This window comes from Anser anser, assembly GCF_964211835.1.
Source record: "Anser anser genome assembly, chromosome: 24".
NCBI classification, from domain to species: Eukaryota; Metazoa; Chordata; class Aves; order Anseriformes; family Anatidae; genus Anser; species Anser anser.
This window is the reverse complement of record NC_139745.1, coordinates 7,353,734-7,371,689: the sequence shown is the minus strand read 5'-3', so window position 1 is coordinate 7,371,689 and position 17,956 is coordinate 7,353,734. Positions and strand designations below refer to the sequence as shown.

Here is a 17,956-nt window from a genome sequence, read left to right as displayed (position 1 = left end):
GTGCCCCTGCCCCCCGCCCCAGAGTCCCCACGGGTGCAGTTTGGAGGGCGGGGGGGGGGCACACCGCCCTGCCCGCGGGGCCCGATCCGGCTGCGGCCGAGGTGCGCTCAAACAGCCCCGAGCACCGGGAAACGGGGGATTCTCTGGGGCCACGCACCCCACGGCACACACACACACATCCCCCGAGGGCACGGCCCCCCCCGTGGGCAGGGCCCCCCGGGCCGTGCCGGTGCCGCCCGCAGCCGCTGGGGGAAGCTGCAGCCCTTCGCATCCGGCTGCGGGGCCGGGCGGGGGGGGCTTGAGGGGCCCGGGAGGCACCGGGCAGCGGCGGGGGGGGGACAACAAGAGTGGGGGTATCGCTGCGACAGCGGGGAGCGGGAGCGGCCCCCCCGGGCTGCCCGGTGTCAGCCCCTCCGGGTGCCGCAGCCGCCGCCCCGCGGGGACCCACAGCCCCCGGCCCCGGCCCGTGCCGAGGGGCCAAATCCTGCCCCCCCCGGCGGGGATCCAGCCCCGGACACACCGGGATGCTGCATCTGGCCGCGGGGGGGTCCCAGCCCTGCCGGCCCGGGGGCAGCGGGTGAGGGGTCCCTGCAGCCGCGTACACACACAGAGCTGCAGAGACTGGGGGCTTTGTGACCCCCCCGCGCTCCTTGTCCGGGGCAGGGCCGGGGTGGGGGGCACCGAGGCGGGGAAGGGCAGAGCCCCCGTGTGCCCCCTGCAGCCCCGGGGGGGGACCGGGACCGGGACAGCCCCGGCTGGAGGCAGATGTCCCGTCCCCCCCCCCCCCACGAGGGGCCGCTGGCAAGAGGGGTGGGGGCGGCTCCGGCCACAGCCACGGGAACGCTCGGCGCCTGGCGCTGCAAACCCGCGGGGGGGGGGGCGGGTCCCCGGCAGCCGGCAGCCCCCGGCCGTGCCCAGCGCGACCCCCGGGGCTGGCCCCGCCCCCCCCCCCCAAGGCGCTCCAGGGGAAGGGGCTGTAGGGGGGAGCAGCCACCCCCGGGCCGATGGGTGCGGGGCGAGCCGGGGGGCTCTGCTCCAGGATGGGGGGGCTCTGCTCCAGGATGGGGGGGCTCTGCTCCAGGATGGGGGGGCTCTACTCCGCGCTGGGGGGGCTCTACTCCGCGCTGGGGGCCCCGCAGGCACCCCCGGGCCCCGCCGCTGGAGCACGGCCGGACCCAGCAGCCCCGCGGCCCCCTGCCAGCACCCCCCGGCGGCCCAGACCCGCCCCCCCCCAGCATCCCAGTGCCAGTTTCTCCTCCCAGCATCCCAGTACGCCCCCCCAGTAACCCACCCCGCCGCCCCCCCCACTGATTGACAGCGCTCCCAGCCAATGGGCAGGCGGTACCGCGGGGGGGGGGGCGGGCGGCCCGCGGCTACAAGAGGGGCGGGAGCGCCGCGGGGCAGGGCCGGGGGCTGCAGCGCGGCCCCTCCGGTACCGGCACCGGCACCGCTCCCGCCCGGCGCTGCCGCCCGCCAGGTAAGGGCCGTCGGGCCTGGGAGCCGCTCCCCCGGGGCGGGACGGGGCCGCCGTCGGGGCCGGGAGCCGCTTCCCTCCCGCCGTCGGTGCCCCCGGGACGGGGCAAGCGGCGGGGAGCAGCGCTGCCCCCGGACCCGGCTCCGGAGCGTGTCGGGGCCGGAGTCCCCCTCCGAGTACCCCTGCCCCAGCCCGGCCGCCCCGTCCATCCCCAGGGCCCTGCGCCCTGCTCCCTCCTTGGGGTGCTGATGTGGGGTGCCCTGCACGGCCAGGGTGTCGGCCTGGGGGGCATCCTTAGCGGCCCCCCTCTGCCCTCTTCTGGGACCAGCAGCCAGTGGCCACGATGGTACCGGTACGGTGAGAGGAGGGGGTCGGGTCGGGTCAGGGGTGCCAGGGCCCTTCTGGCCCCAGCTGCTGTCTCCCAGTCTGGCACGGTCTGTGTGGGCTCCTGTGCGGGATGGGTGCTCAGGGTCCGTGGCCCACAGGAGCCTTTGTGTCCTGGCCTCTTTGGGGGCTTCACTTGCAGGATAAGGAGCTCCTGAGGGGCCGTGCTTCTGGCAAAGGTCCTCCTCACTGTTCCCTCCTGGGAAAAGGAGCCTCTTGCAGCTCTTGTGTGGCTGAGAGCGCACGGGGAGGGCACGAGCATGGCACACCGCGGGGATTAGTCAGTCCCTGGGGCAGGGCTGTGGTGCCAGGAAGGCTGGTGCAGCTCCGCAGCCGTGCCGGGGGTCTCAGGGGAAGCGCTGAGCTTCGTGGGCGTCCGGACGCTTCCTTGGCTCTGGCTGCCGAGGGGCGGTGGGTTCAGCGCTGCTGCGGGCGGTAACAGATGCTGGTGGGATGCTGGGGCAGGAAGCAGCCTCTGCCTGCGGCGTTTGCTGGGAGCGCGGCTGGCAGGGAAGGCGAGGAGCCTGGATCATTGTGGGGGGAGGCTTGTGCCCATCCCAGGGCACCCCCAGGTACCGCAAGCCCACGTGGCCAGGAAATCATATGTGCAAAGGGCAATTGGGCTTGGTCGGCCTCCAGGTGAACTTCTCCTCAACTTTATGGAGAGAAGCTCCGGGAGCTCTCAGCAAACCATCTGCTGCTCGGGCTGAGTGGCGCCGGCAGCCAAGGCTGCGTGGGAGCGGGCACAGCGCGTATCGGAGCCGCTCTGCCTGCTGCCCACGCAGCCACAGGCTCAGCAGCACCCCGCTGCACCGCGGGCAGCCCCAGGGCCGGGGTGTGAGGCTGCGGAGCTGCCCCTCACCGAGGGTCAGGCACCAGCGGCCAGCTGGGTGCTGCAGGCTGGATGGTGCTGGTGAGGTTTTTCCCTGCTTTAATGCCACAGCAGGGACTGGTCCCCACCCTTTATACATCACATGCCCCTCTCCTGCTGTGCAGAGACTTGTGATGTCTTTGTCCCATCCTTAGAGAGGGTGCCTGGCCCGTCGTGGCCTAGTAGAGCATGCAGGGAGCTATTCTGGGTGTCAGTTGCTGAGTGTTTTCCTGCAGCCTGAAGGGGGGACTGGAGGTGATGCCATGGCTGTGCTAGGGGGCTGTGCTAGGGGGCTGCCGTTGGGCAGCTCCTGCATCAAGGGCCACAGCTGAGCATGGGTGCTGAGCCCAGCCCCGGTGCTGTGGTCCCTGTTGTGGCATTGGGCAGTGAGCAGATGCCTGCAACCAGGTGGATCTGCTCTGCTGTAGGGCAGCACGCGGGGCTGGCCAGCTGCTGGAGCAGTGCAGGACCCAGGATCACGGCCGGCCCCGTGCCGGCACGCAGGAGCCCCACGTTTCCCCTGCCAGGTGCAGCCATGGGCAAGCACAGCAGCAAGCTGGCCCCGGAGATGCTGGATGACCTGGTGAGGAGCACGGAGTTCAGCGAGCAGGAGCTGAAGCAGTGGTACAAGGGATTCCTGAAGGACTGTCCCACTGGCATCCTCAACCTGGAGGAGTTCCAGCAGCTCTACATCAAGGTGGGCTTGGGCTGGGGACCTGCACGCTGCCTGCGGGGCTGGAGCACCCACCCTGCTGGGGCAAGGATGCAGCTCCCTGCAGAGCAGCCTCTGCACCGAGCTCCCCTCCCCGTTTCGATCTCTCTCTCCTCTCCTCCCTGCAGTTTTTTCCCTACGGAGATGCCTCCAAGTTTGCCCAGCACGCTTTCCGCACCTTTGACAAGAACGGCGATGGGACCATCGATTTCCGGGAGTTCATCTGTGCCCTGTCTGTCACCTCCAGGGGGACCTTTGAGCAGAAACTCAACTGGGCCTTTGAGATGTACGACCTGGATGGGGATGGGATGATCACACGCCTGGAGATGCTGGAGATCATTGAGGTACTGGCGCTTAAATAAGTGGGGGTAGCTTGCGTTGTTCCAGGCTTTTCACTGGTATTGAGCCCACCAAAGAATGGGTTTTCCTGTCCAAAGCCTTGTCTGAAATGCCCACGGGTGTAGCTGTGCAGGGCACAGAGTGGCAGCAGTCCTGTCCCTGCCTTGTCCTGGCACCTTCTGCCCACCCAACGTCCCCCCTCTGGTGCTTTGCTCCTCTCCTCGCTGCAGGCCATTTACAAGATGGTGGGGACTGTGATCATGATGCGGATGAACCAAGACGGGCTGACGCCCCAGCAGCGCGTTGACAAGATCTTCACTAAGATGGACAAGGACAAGGATGACCAGATCTCCCTGGAGGAGTTCAAGGAGGCAGCAAAGAGCGACCCCTCCATCGTCCTCCTCCTGCAGTGCGACATGCAGAAGTAGGGCCCCGAGGGCTCCCGGCTGGACGGGCTGCAGCCGCCCATGCTCCCTGTGACAGTTTCCATCCCCACTTTCTGCTGAGCGCCCTGTGCCCGCTTGGCCCCAGGTGTGACCCACGCTCTGTCCCTGCTGCCACCCCTCTGCCTCCGCTCCTGGCCACATCAGTGGCTGCGTCTCTCCCTCGATGGGCAGAGCCTGCCCTGGGCACCGCTGGCTTGAGGTGCCCCCAAACCAGACCTCTCCCGTCCTGGAGCTGGACTCCCTGAGGCTGATGGCGAGGTCCCAGCTCCCTGGGCCGGTTGCCCCCATGCCCCTGCTGCTCGCTGCCTGCTCTCCCCACTGCTCCGCCTGGCCCGGTTCCTGATCCCGTCTGAGAGCAGCTCTTTGCACTGACCCCATCGCTCGTGGTGCCTCCAGGGAGGCTGAAGGCTCCAGGTCCTGTCCCTGCTCTCTTCTCTGCTGGCAGCTCCCCGTGGGGCTGTCTGGGGGCTCGGGGCTGGCCCCAGGGAGCTGCAGCCCCCGCTCCCTCTGCCCAGCTTTAGCTTTTCTGCTGCTGCTTCTGCTGCTGGGAATGGCCAGGGCTGGTGAGGGGACTTGAGAAAGAAGTGTCCAGGTCCACCCTTGGACATGGCCGGTGTCTGATCCCAGAAGGCACCTTCCATCCCATCACCTGTGGGAGCTGGTAGGGACAGCGGGGGACCACCAAAACTGCCCTGCTGGTATTTGGGGTGCCTGTGGAGTTTCTGGCCTTTCTGACAAGGGAAGTGCTGCCTGCTGTTCCAGCCTGCTGCCCCTGTCCCTCCTGCCCAGGACAGGAATGTTGTCAGGGTGTTTAGTCTGTACGTTGTGGTGTTGACGTCTGTAATGTCTGTTAGGAGACTGTGGACTTGGTATCTATTTTTTTTATGGAAAAATAAAATGTCCCCTGAGTGTGGTGTTCCCCTGAATGGCTTACTGGGAGGCAGCTGGCTCCTGCAGCTGTGGGTGAAACAGGATGGGAACATTTCCCCTGAGCATCGCTTGTGGGGCTCACCTTGAGCCTGTGACAGCCAGGAGATGGAGGGGGTCTGCCTGGGGAGCCTTGAAGATGGATGAAAAGGTAACCCCTCAGCTGTGAAGGCAGCTTTGGGGGAGGGAATAACGTAATCCTGCAGGAGGGGGGTAGGAACAGGGATCCCCGGCCCTGAACTAGGTCTCCCCTGTCCTCCAGGAGCTGGACCCTGGCTGCCCCTTCATTCAGGGGCACAGCCGGGGGAGCTGGTGGTTGTGTCCTGGGCCCATCCCGGTGTCATCCACCCCTGGGACCTGCTGTTGCTGCACGTCTCTTCCACCCCCATCCTCCTGTCACATTTTTTTCCTCTGGCCTTCCTTCTCCAGTGGCAGCCTGCAGAGATAGGGCCTGTTGCCGAGGATCTCGCACCGGCTTTAAACACCTCTCTGTGTTTAACGGGGCGAGTTTGGCTCCTGCTGGGCCTGCAGGCACGCTGCTCCTTCCACCCTGTGCAACGCCTGCATCCCCTGTGTCCTGAGCAGGCAGAGGGAGGGTGCTGGGGCAGCGCCTGGGGACTGCCGGGGGTGCTGGGGGGCAGCTCCGCGCACCTGGGCTTTGGCTGCCGTGTGTGCAGCAGAGCGGGGCTGCGTGCTGGGGGAGGACGGGTCCCGGAGCCTGGGCCTGTGCCAGGGCTGCCGTGTGAAAGGGCAGGAGCTGGAGCTCGAGAGGGGGCTCCCAGAATAGCCGCCGCGATCCCGGGCTGCGAAGCTCCTGCTTCCCTTGGTGTCACCCGCGAGGAAGCTCCGGTATTTGCTGGGGAGACCCGCGGGGGCCCTGGGGAAACGGAGCGTTTGACGGGGACGGAGCGATGCTGGGCTCTGAGCCCCCGGCCGAGCGCTGAGCCCAGGGGCTGGGCTCGGTGCTGCCCCGGGCAGGGAAACGGCTGCGGGGGGGGGGCCGGGGCAGACCGCGGGGATCTCCCCGGGGGGGCCCTCGGCTGCTGCCCGCGGCTCCTGCGGCAGGTGGAGAGCCCCGGGCTCGGCGTGGAGCCTCGGCGGGCACCCGCGGCGCCCCCCGGTGCGCGCCCCCGTGCCGCTGCTCGCCCCTCCGCGACCCCCCCCCGGCCCCGTCCCTGCCCGCCCGGGGGCTGCCGGTGTCCCGGGGCGGCTGCGGGGCGCCCCCGCCCGGCCGTTACCGGGGACCGGGGGGTGCGGGGCGGCGGCGGGCCCGGTGCCGAAGAGGTTAAGCCGCGGCCCGGTGGGTTGGAGCCCGGAGCTCCGCGGGCCGCCCTATAAAAGCGCCCCGCCGGCAGCGCCCGGTGCGCACGGAGCCGCCGCGCCATGGAGCCGCCGGGCACCGCCGGGGCACCGGGCGCGGCGGGGCGGCCCTGGGAGGACGCCAAGGCTTTCTACGACAACCTCGCCCCCAAGAAGAAACCCAAATCGGTGAGAGCCCCGCGCTGCGGCCCCGCCGCCGAGGGAGCCCCCGGCCCGGGGAGGGGGGTGGCTGCCTGAGACCCCCCGGGTGCCGTGCTCCCCTAGGGTGGGCGCTGTGCTCCCCTGCATGCCCAGTCTCCTCCAGCCCCCTCTCCCCTTCAGATCCCCCTCCGAGTGCCCCATCTCCTCCATGTCCCCCTCCGAGCACCACCCTCTCCTCCAGGTCCCCTGCGGTCCTTGGGTGCCCTGTCTCCTGCAGGTGCCCTGGGCTCCACCTGGGTCTCTCTGGTTTTCATTTGATCCCCTCCCAGGGGTTGTCTCCCTAGGGGTCCTGGGGGTAGCCCTGGCTGTCTCCAGGTGCCCCCCTCCTTCGTGGCATCCCTGCGTTGCCCTTGGCTGCCTGGGGTCTCTCCAGAGCCCCCGATCCCCTCCGGTTCCTGCATGTCCCCAGACTGTCCCTGTGTCTCCCCAGGGCTGAGATGTCCTTGTGGAGCTGCTTGGTGCCCACGAGCTGCCTGTCCCCTGTGCCCAGCTGCTGGCCAGGGGCAGGAGGTGGCCGTGGCAGAGCAGGGGGACAGCCCAGGGCCTGAATCCCTGCCTGGGGGCGCTGGTCCCACCCCAGCGGGCTCCCCCACTCTGGGAGATTAGAGCAAAGCCTGCGTTATCTAACCAGAGCTGAGCCCTGCTGCGTTTAAAAATGGGAGCTCTGGAAGCGCTGCGGTGTCTCAGAATAGCCGTGGCAGCGCTGTGCTGGCAGCCTGGCGAGGTGGCCGCGGGCTGGCCCTGGCCCCGCTGCCTGTGAGCTGCGGGCACCGGAGTGTGGGGCAGTGCTGGAGCCACTGCCACGGGGCCTGGGGCACGCAGGGCCTGTCGTGGTGAGGCTCTGTGAGGGGGGAACCCCAGTGAGGGGAGCTGGCCAGGAGGCTGCTCTGCAGCCCCCAAGTGGGGGCACCCCCCTGCTTCCCCGCGGGGGACCCCCGGTCCTGTACCCACTGCAAACCGTCCGTGCTGTCACCTCGCCCTGCCCCTGGGAGAGGGGCTGCCTGGCGTGGTGGGGGGATGCAGCTGGTTGTCTGCCACACCATGCTCTCAGCCTCCTGCAGGTGTTTGCCCGAGCTCTTCCTCTCCTGGCAGCACGCTTGACGCCCACCATGTCCGTCTCTGCTGTGTGTGTGGGGAAACTGAGGCACGGGGCTGTGGTGTGGTTTGCTCTCGTAGCAAACCAGTGGCAAAGCCAGGATCCGGGCGCTCAGGCCCCGAGGTTGGGCTGTGCCCCCCATCGGTGTGGGGCTGGGGCCGATGCCCGCACCCTTCCCCGGGGCAGGCTGCGTCCCCGTGCCCGCGGCCAGGCAGCTCGGCTGCCCTCGCACACAGCTGGGCTGCCCGGCCCTGCCAGGCAGCTGTCATGCCCCGTGATGGACAGCTGCAGAGCACTTTTCTGCATTATAAATAATGTGTTTTGAAAACTCAGAAACATCCCAGCCATTGCCCTGAACTTTAATCTGATCCTGAGCAGGGGGCTTGCAGCTCCCAGGGCTTCCCTGTGCCTGCGGGAAATGAGGTTGCTACTGTCCGTCTGTGCCCTTGTGGGTGCTTCTGGGTCTGTCTGTCCTCGGCTGGGTCTGTCCGTCCTTGTCTGGGTGTCTCCGCAGCCAGGGCAGGTGCTGGTGTGGGAGCAGGAGCAAGCCAGAGCTGCTGCTTCCTGCAGGTGGGCTGGCAGGAGGCAGGGTGATTTGGGGCATGTGTTTGGGAGCACGTTCCTGGCTGGGGAACGGGCTAACACAGCATCCCCAGAGCCTGGGGGGCTCCCTGCTTTGCTGGGGTCTCTGCTCTTCCCACTCCCTGGCTCCCATGCCTGCTCCAGCCTCGCTCCTGCCAGCTGGGGGAGGTCAGCAGTGAGACTTGTCACTCTTCAGCAATGTGGAAAATGTCCCCCAGCATCTCCAGTGACACCGTGTGGGGAGGAGAGGCCAGGCTGGTGGGAGCTGCGCTTTGCTGCTCCCCTTCTCCGGGTGCCCCTCGTCCCCTGGCCCGCCAGGCCCCTGTGTCCACGGGGACCCGTCCGGCTCAGCGGGGTGCCTCCTGTGCTGGGCTCTCCATAGGCGTTGGGTGCAGTGACTTTTGGGACGCTTTAGCTAGCGAGGAGACCTGTGCTTGACCCTGGACCTCCTCCCTTTCTGTGTCCAAGTTTAACACCAAAATTCACCTCCAAGCTTTGAATTTCGCCACAAGGTCTTCTGCAGGAGCCAGCCCAGAGCCACCAGCATCCCTCCAGGCTTTTGGGCAGAGGTGTGTCCCGCAGGATCAGCCCCAGGCAGTGCAGAATTCCCTGCTGCACCGGGCTGCAGGCTGGGGTCTGCCTGGCCTCTGGGGGTGGCAGGGGGAGCTGCCGGTGTTGGGGACACGGGGGGCACCTGCAGCTCTTGAGTGGGAGGGCACGGCTCCGCTGCGTGGCCTGGGAACGTGTGGGATTTCCAAATGTCTGTCTCTAATCCCTGGGGGGCTGCTCAGGATTTACATGCGATTAGGAGGGCGATTTAAAGGCCTGCCAGCTGTTGGGTCTGCGGAGGAAAACGTGGCGTTTCCGCTCACTGCAGAACACACCTCTGTCAAAAGCGAAGCGTTTGGGGTTGGGGTGGGTTTGGTGCTCTGTGGAGCTGGAGTGTGCTGGGAGGTCACTTATGTCTGGGATGGGGTTTGGACCTTGGGGACCGCCTGGAGGTCGCACCAAGGGCTGGGCTGTCAGCATGGGTCCCTCCTGTCCAGGCTGAGCCCAGAGATGCACCTGGGGTTATGGTGGGACCTCCCCCCTGCCATCCTGCTCACACCTCTGTTAAACACCTCAATCATCTCTTGGGGGAGCTTTAGGACAGGGCTGGATGTGGCCTCCCATGGGAAGGGAAGAGGGGAGAGGAGCTGACCCTGAATCCCCAGGCACAATTTCAGCTGGATTCGGCTGAGCAGAGCCCCACAGCCGCTTCCTGGGGGTTTTGTGGGGCGATGGGCTGCAACCAGCCTTGGCTGACCTTGGGTGCTGCTCTGAGGGCACTTGGGGTGCCCAAACCTGCCGGAGCTGGAGGCTGTGTTGGGATGGAGCCCTGTGCAGGCTCCACGAGCCTCGTGGGACTAAACGTAGCCCAGCAAGGGCTGCGGGATGTGCACGCTTTCTATTAAAATGGAGCGTATTTTCTCCTAGAACCGTGGAGTTTCACAGGCAAAATGGGGGTTGTTGGGTCGTTCACAGAGCTCTGGTGGAGGAGTTGAGGTGCAGTAGTTCCCATAGTGCCGTGACTTCCTAAAAGCCACTTCTTGAACGTGGTAATGACCATCTGCAGTAACAGCGGGGATGGAGAAGCATCCAAACAACCTCGAGGAGGGAACGCTTCCAGATGAAATCTCCACTTCAAAGAAATGTCAGAATGCATCTCCCCTCCTTGCAGAGCAGAATTGCCTTATTCCCTAGCAGTCAGCATTTCCCAGAGCACAGCAGGGCTGCTGGAGCTGCGAGCTGCACTGGCGCCTGGCTGAGGCTTTCCTGCAGAAAGTGCTCAAAGGGGCAAATCTTCCTCCGCAGGCACGAGCAGGATCCGGCAGGTCCCGTTCCCAAAGGCTTCCCGCCTGCAGGCGGCTGGGGCTCCGGCAGCCCACGCCGGGGCAGAGGAAGGCCCCGAGCTCACGGTTATTTTTATTGCTGCGTTTATTACCTCTTAAATTAACCTCCTGGAGGCTTGTGCCTTTACATGGCAGGGAAGGGACCTTGAGCAGCCTGCTGCCGTTGCGCAAGGTGCCTGCGCTCTTGGCACCGCCGCTGCAAGGTGTGTGCAGCGTGATGCAGCTTCGGGCCGGGCACCTGGGTGCCCTGCACACACGTCTCGCCCCCCAAAACGCCTGGGTGCTGTGTGTGCCACTGACCTGCTGTCGGTGCTGGGCTGGCAGGGCAGGAGGCGCTGCCCCGCCACCAGGAGTGAACCTCTCCTTACCCAGAGAGACTGTGGGAGCGGCCGTGCTCCTTGCTGAAGGCTAATGGCCGGATGCCCCAAAGCCTTTAGTGGTTATTAATATTAATATTTTCAGGTAATAAATGGCCCATGACACCGGAGTTATTAATTAATGAGGTAGAGTGCTGAGACTTGGCCCAGGACCAGTTAATAGCTAACACCCACCAGGCAGCTGAGTGTGAGGTGGGGTTGATACGCACCTGGGAGTGATGCTGGTGCTGGTGCTGCTCTGCTCCCATGTTTGCTAGAATAACCCTGCGTGTCCTGGGGGTTGTTCCTAGAATCACAGATCATTCAGGTTGGAAAAGACCTCTAAGGTCATCTAGTCCAACCTTTATCCTAGTACTGACAAGTCCACCACTAAACCATGCTCCTGAGTTCTACATCTACATGTTTCTTGAAGACTTCCAGGGATGGTGGCGGCTATTCCAAGGCTGCAAAACCTTTTCAGTACAGAAACTTCTCCTAAAATCCAACCTAAAAGCTGGGGGGGGGGGGGGGGAAGCTGCTTTGGGGAAAAAAAAACACCTGCTTTCCCAAAAGAGCTGGTTCAAAAGGGGATCTTATTTCTCTACAAGGGTCCCTCTGGTCACGGTGATGTTCTCAGGCTGAGCTAATCTGTATCTGGTCCTAATCGCCCACGGCTTAATCTGCTTGTTGGGGATTTTGGGTACTGATGCGGCTTCGGAGAGGCGTCAACCACGCTGCAGGGCTGGCCCCGGGCGCTGCCAGTGGGGCGGCGCGGTGCTGGGAATGGCACGGGGCTGCTGTGACTCACTGCTGGGCGCGTCTGCGCTGGGCAGGATCGGCAGAGCCAGCGTGGGGCAGAGCAAGCCCCGGGGCAGGCCCAGCCCTGCGGGGAGAGAAGGTCCCCAGTGCGGATGGGGCAGCTCGTCCTTGCCAGGCTGCTGTTCTTGCAAAGCCCAGCCCTACGCAGGGTGGGAGCTTGAACTTTGGAGCACCTGGGTGTGCGGAGCAGGCTGGCGAAGGCACCCTCCGCCTCCGGGCAAGCGGCATCGCTGGGGGATTACTCACAGGCAATGTGCTGCGTGATCCTGGAAATCACGGAGGAGCTGAGGGCAAGGTGTTTCCGCAGTGCTGACGGCCTGGATTTCATGGGCTCCCTGTGGGGATGCCCCCGAGCACCCCAAGCCGCTCTCAGCAGCAGGGCTGCCCCTGCTGCCCTCCCGTCCTGGGATCTGCTCTGCTGGCAGATGGATTTTTGCTGGCCGTCAGTAATGAACTGGCTTTCAGACTGCAAGTGGTGATGGGGATTAACGCCCTCCAAGGGGAGAGGGAGGACAGGCAGGGGTCAAGAGGAGACTGACTTTTGTGGTGCCCCCCTCTGGCTGCCAAGTCCCACCGACGGCCCCTTCTTGACTTCGGTGGATTTTGGATCAAGTGCACGAACATTAATAATAATGACTCATAAATCATTGCTCGCACCACCTGTTTGTCATGTTTCCACCCACAATAACTATATCGAGTGTGTTTATACGCTCAGCTGGCATGGGCTGTTTGTCACATCTGGATAGCAGCATGGGAGTGCGGATCTTGCCGAGCCGCAGTGTGTGGTTTTTCCTGGCTGGAGGGAAAAAGCCACACAAATTCCTTCTGCGCGGGGTCAAGTGGTTCTCCCGGGGCGGTGCCTTGGGTCTGGATGTGTCCCAGGAGCCTGTTTGCCATGGGAGAGCTTGAGCATGGTGCAAGCCTCAGAAAAGGGGCCTCAGGTATCCGAATGTGTGGGGACAGTGTGTCAGGGCATATCCAGGGCTTCTCCCCTGGAGCAGGGAAGATGAGGGCGCCAGCTGCCTGGTCAGTGCAGCCGTCCCAAAGAGGATGTGCTGTCCTGGTGAGGGCTGGCCGCTGCCTCCGGGTGGGGGGGCCGTCAGCGTGGGCTGCCCCCCAGTCTCACCATTTCCACGCAGCCAAAGCCCGAGAATGCCATCACCATTGCGGTGTCATCGCGGGCGCTTTTCCGCATGGAGGAGGAGCAGAAGATTTACAAGGAGCAAGGGGTGGAGGCCTACGTGAAATACCAGCTGGACCATGAGAACGAGCCCTTCCTCCCCGGGGCTGCCTTCCCCTTCGTCAAGGTGAGCGTCCGCCCGCGTAAGCTGAACCTGACCCACGAGTTTTGGGGTGAGGGGGCACCGCAGGGTGCTGCACATGCAGAAGGGATGGGAATTGAGGGATGTACCCGCAGAGCAAACAGTGCGGATAAACCTCCTGGCAAGGATGTGCTGCTTCCTGGGCTGGGGAAACGCTGAATGTTCCAGATTGGCCAACGAGCCCGAGAATTGAAGAAATCATCTCTTTGGATCATATCTAAAGCTTCCATTTAGGGAATTCTCATCTCGCTCTCTGACAATGAAATTGGCTGAATTTAGTCTTGCTACAGAGTTGGCCAGTTTCTAATTCTGACATGTTGAAATGAGATATTTAAAATTTTAAATATGTTTTCCAATTTCTGCCCCAGTTCTGCTGGGCTTGGTGCAGTTTCTTCTGCTGGCCCTCACTGGAGCGACTTCTCACCTTTTCCCGATGAATAAGCAAATCCACTTGGTGGGGCGAGACATATTCTTTTCCTGATTGCTTGAAAAACACTTCTCTGTAACTCTGAGCTAATGCGATCTCATCTCCTAACAGAAACTCGAAGCTTGTTGTGTTAGGCAGTAGAAGGGTGGCTGTGTGTTTTTTCCCCAATGCAGCCCCTTTTTTCCCAGCTGAAGCCGCTCGCTGGTGTCCGCGTGGCTCGGGGTGCAGCTGGGGCAGGTCCCTGGTTTCGGTGAACACGAGTTGTGCTCGGTGAGGAGGGCGGCAGGGCCGTGCCCGGGGCTCGCTGACCCTCCCTGTTGCCGGGTGCTGCAGGCGCTGGAAGCGGTGAACACGCAGCTGCGCGAGCTCTACCCCGACAGCGAGGAGCTCTTCGACATCGTCCTCATGACCAACAACCATGCCCAGGTTGGGGTGCGGCTGATCAACAGCATCAACCACTACGGTGAGCTCAGTGCAAAGCATCCTTCATGCAGGTGCTGCCAGATTTTTGGTGGGGTATTGTGGCTGGGCAGCGGGTTAAGGAGATGCTTTCTCCTATCTCTTCCACCAAACTGTGTGCTGAGCTCGCTCCTCCCAATCTTTCTGGGCTCTGAGTGGAAGCTGGCACTTTTTGGGGGGTGGCCGGGCTCACCCCCCTGTCCACCTGCCCTCAGATCTATTCATCGAGAGGTTCTGCATGACGGGAGGGAACAGCCCCATCTGTTACCTCAAGGCTTACCACACCAACCTCTACCTCTCCTCCGACGCCGAGAAAGTGAGTGGGGCCATTGAAGAGGGTGAGTCTGGGGTCCAGCCTGGGGGTTGGGGGGGATGCCCAGAGCCCACAGGGGTTGGTGCCAGGAGTGATAGCTCCAGTGTCCCCATGTCGATGTGCAGGTGGGGCGGCTTTCCCACATCCCATCAAGGAGGGGATGTCCTTGATGCTCCAAAGAGCCTCCAGTTTCCACGGGAATAAGGCTTTCCTTGGCCTCTACAGCTCTTCTGGTGCAAAGGCGCTGTCTTCCCTCTTTAATTCTTGCATGCAAAGTGAGGCCTGTCATTTCAGTACTTGTTTTTGCTGTGAAAGGTCTCAGGGCCAAGCTGCAGGCGCTGTTTGGTGCGTGCATTTCCTCTCTGTGTTCGCTTGCAGCCTGTTGTGTTTTGCTCTGCTCCTCAACAGATGAGCGGTGTGGCTGGGTCCTCGGGTAACTGTCACCTCTCACCTTGCGCTTCGTGTCCCCAGGGATTGCTGCGGCCACCATCTTCAGCCCCAGCAAAGATCTGGAGGTGTCGGAGAACCAGCTGCGGGTGGCATTTGACGGCGACGCCGTGCTCTTCTCGGATGAGTCGGAGCAGATCGTGAAGGCTCACGGCCTGGATATGTTCTTTGAGCATGAAAAGGCTCATGAGAACAAGCCTCTGGCACAGGTAGTGCTGGGCGTCCTGGCATGGTGCAGCCAGAAAAGCCTCTGGGGGAGAGGCAGCCCGCAGGGATGGCTGCACCGTGGGGAATGTGCCGGGGCTGGCGCGTGGAACGTGGCGTGCGGTGGGCCAGCAGCCTGGCACTGCCAGATTCAGGCTGCGGGATGGCTCCGGCTGCCCCCTCAGTGCCACTTCTGAGGGCCTGTGGGGAGAAGGGCTTGGCCAGCGCGCCCGGCCCCGGTGGGACTGGGTGCTGGAAGCAGGGGTTGGCACGGAGGTCTCGGAGTGACGGCTTCCCTTTGCTCCGGCAGGGACCCCTGAAGGGCTTCCTGGAGGCCCTGGGGAAGCTGCAGAAGAAGTTCTATTCCAAGGGGCTGAGGATGGAGTGTCCCATTCGCACCTACCTGGTGACAGCCCGGAGCGCCGCCAGCTCGGGAGCCCGGGCCCTAAAGACTCTGCGCAGCTGGGGCCTGGAGACGGACGAGGCGCTGTTCCTGGCCGGGGCTCCCAAGGGGCCGCTGCTGAAGAAGATCCGGCCTCACATCTTCTTCGACGACCAGATGTTCCACGTGGAGGGAGCCAAGGAGATGGGCACCGTCGCTGCCCACGTCCCCTACGGCGTCGCCCAGAAGCACAAGCGGCCGGCGCAGGAGAAGCAGCCCCAGAACAGCAAGTAGGGCGGCCGGCACGGCGCGGGCGCCCCGAGCAGCAGGCGTGGAGCTGGGCTGCGCTCGGCCGGGCCGATCCTGGTGGGAGCCCGGTGCAGGCGCGGGCGGAGGAGGAGGCTGCCGCAGCCTCCTTTAGCCTTGGTGTTTTTGCAGTGTCGTGACGTTGTCCCCTTCCTCGTGGTGCCTCCCGCGAGGCGCTTCCCCGTTCGTCTGCACTTGCTTCAGGCAGCGTCTCTCGAGGACGGGTCTTGGTTTTTGTGCGCTGCTCATGCCGGGCAGGTTTAACCTTATTGACTGTTCTTCAAACCCCAGGTGATTTTCAAAACCTTTGATTTAAAGAGCAAATGTTCAGGCTAAACTGTTGAACTGGAAAGTTAGGAGCACAAAAAAAAAAACACCTTTCTTGCAGCTTTGAAGCAAAATACCGTCCCTTTTCTCTAAAGAGAACCCCAAAGTTTGTTCCCTTGCTGGGAAACCTAAGGTATATCCAGCACCTGCTCCCTAAGGAGAAAACCTCACGTGTCTTTGTCCTTCCACCAAGGTTTTGTCAGCTGCACAGCTTTTCTTTCATACACTGGAATTTGGAAAAATAGAAACAAACATATTGAAAAAAAACCACACTTATCTGCTTGGAGCTTTGGGCCAGCGTACCATTGGCCCAGGTTTTTAAATGTGGGTTCCACAGTTGGATGAGTTGGCACTTAAAAAAACCATCTCAGTAAGACATCCAAAGCCCAGCTCTTGTGTGTGCCTTCCAGGGTCTGCAGACACATGCCTAGGGCTTGAGTTAAGGTAAAAGCAGGCCCCAATATATTAGGGACATCATTTGAAGTCCATTTAGATAAATCTGCAGAGAATTTCAGCCTTGGGGGTTTAATTAAAGGATTTTTTTCACCTCTCTAAGCTGAGCCCATAGGAGTTGGTAATCTTTTTCTCCTCAGCTTCTTAAAACCTCTGGTGTTTCCTAAAATAGACACCTCTGCTCGTGATGCTGTGAGAAAGAACCAAATCTCTGATTAAAAATCAGGAAACCAATTGGAGTGCTACTCCAAAATCCGTGTGAAAATCACACTGACATTACTGCACAAAGCCATGTCCCGAAGGACACACTCAGGATGAAAATGTAAAGAATACCACTTTTGTGTTTTGCTTTATTATTATTATTTTTAATTCTTCAAGGCAGAGCATGCCATGGTTGGGCACAAAGGGTGCCCAGGGGTATCAGGTAGTAGTTTCAGTTGCTTCCAACTTTGCAAACACCAATTCCGTGGGCTGAAGTTTTCCCAGGTATATGTCTGCCCCTGGCTTGACTTTGCTTCAGCTAAAAGAGCTCAGCCTTTCCCAGCAGTGAGGCTGGAGTGGTGGTTATTGCACTTCTGACAAATACCCCCACAAGCTAACGATGCCCTCATTGGCCCTGCAGACTGTTTTCTCATTGCACTAAGTCCTGCTCAAGCAGTGAAAAACAAATTGCACTTTTCCACTCCCGAACTCCTTCACCTTGACAGACTGTTATTTGTCACACCTGGGTGACAAACGCCTCAGAGGAAGGTCTGAAATCCAAACAAAAAGAAGTCTTGAAAGAAATGAGTATTGCAGTTACACATCTGTTAATATACAGGTCTATAAAAAGGTCCTGTTTTTTTTTTTTTTAATGTGAACCCCAGATATTGGGATCTGAATGGTATCTTGCAGTCCTTTTTGGCAGAGGCAGGGGATAACAGCCTGGCCTCCCAGTAAACATTTCCAAGGTGTTTCCTGAAGATCCCGTTTTGGAAGCCTGGCCAAGTTCAGCTCGCAGAGGCTCCTGCCAGACCGGGAGGTGACGTTGCGAGGGGAACGGCATCACCAGTGAGCCCTTGAGAGGCAAGGCAGGGTGCTGGTGGGATGGGAGGGGAGGGGATGGGATGGCCTTGGGATGTGCAGGGAGCTGGGCACGAGCCCGAGGGCAGCAGCACGGCGTGGGCAGCTGCGTTAGGGACTCTGCTTAGGGCCAGCCTGCTGCCAGGGCAGCTCGGGGGCTGCTGGGGGACACGGGGCTCGGGAACGCTCCCGAGGTGAGATGAGCCCATGAGCCCCCTTCGCACCTTCTGCATCCCTCTTGCACTGGGAGGATTTTAGGATTTTCCCTTCCCGCGACGGCTGCTCCGTTCGCTTTCATCCATGTGGCTTCCAACATGTTTTTCCTCCTCCACCACTGACTGGCGGGCGTGGATTTGCTGCTCGTGTCTGTCCTCGTGTGCCCATCCGTGCCATCTGCTGGGGCTGGGGAGCGATGCAGCCCCCGGGGCTGGCTGTGTGTCTGACCGCCGGTGCGGCTGTGCCTTTTGTTCCGTGCTGGCCAACAAATGGACTTCCCTGCTGCATGTCACTGCTGCGAGTTTCACCTCATTGTTCTCCAGTGTTTTTTCTTGTAAACGAACTGCCATGATAATGAAACCCCTTTGGGTGTTTTTCTGTAATAAACTGTGTTGGTCCCAGCCCGACTTTATTGCCCTTCTCACAATGGGTATTTTGGCTCCCTGGTACAGGCAGCAAGAATCTGGGGTCCCTGCCTGGGACCTCCCAGGCTTTATGGTGAAGGGATGGGGGTGATTAGAAGAAAAAGGGACTTAATGGAATTCAGAAAATGTAACAAAAGCAGCTACCTGGGAGCTGGAGACTGCTGGGAGAGGTGGGATTCCAAGGCAGAGAGATG

The 17,956-nt window shown here is 62.1% G+C and overlaps 2 protein-coding genes across 3 annotated transcripts; both read left to right on the top strand.

Moving 5' to 3' along the window:
* Positions 1-1,365: 1,365 nt before the first annotated feature.
* HPCAL4 (hippocalcin like 4) lies at positions 1,366-5,135 on the top strand. Of its 2 annotated transcripts, none has more exons than XM_083809883.1 (4): positions 1,366-1,477; positions 3,257-3,426; positions 3,570-3,785; positions 4,011-5,135. In XM_083809883.1, the coding sequence occupies exons 2-4, from the start codon at positions 3,265-3,267 to the stop codon at positions 4,206-4,208; spliced, it is 576 nt and encodes a 191-aa protein (XP_083666009.1). In that variant the 5' UTR covers positions 1,366-1,477; positions 3,257-3,264; the 3' UTR covers positions 4,209-5,135. The 2 variants fall into 2 exon arrangements, with proteins under 2 accessions (XP_083666009.1, XP_083666008.1); XM_083809882.1 differs by having other exon boundaries at positions 1,401-1,477; positions 3,158-3,426.
* Positions 5,136-6,482: 1,347 nt separating this feature from the next.
* Positions 6,483-17,738, top strand: NT5C1A (5'-nucleotidase, cytosolic IA). The gene is made up of 6 exons (XM_083809881.1): positions 6,483-6,641; positions 12,559-12,726; positions 13,502-13,631; positions 13,843-13,965; positions 14,412-14,596; positions 14,902-17,738. Exons 1-6 carry the CDS (start codon positions 6,537-6,539, stop codon positions 15,265-15,267), a joined length of 1,077 nt encoding a protein of 358 aa, XP_083666007.1. The 5' UTR covers positions 6,483-6,536; the 3' UTR covers positions 15,268-17,738.
* The last annotated feature ends 218 nt before the right edge of the window (positions 17,739-17,956 follow it).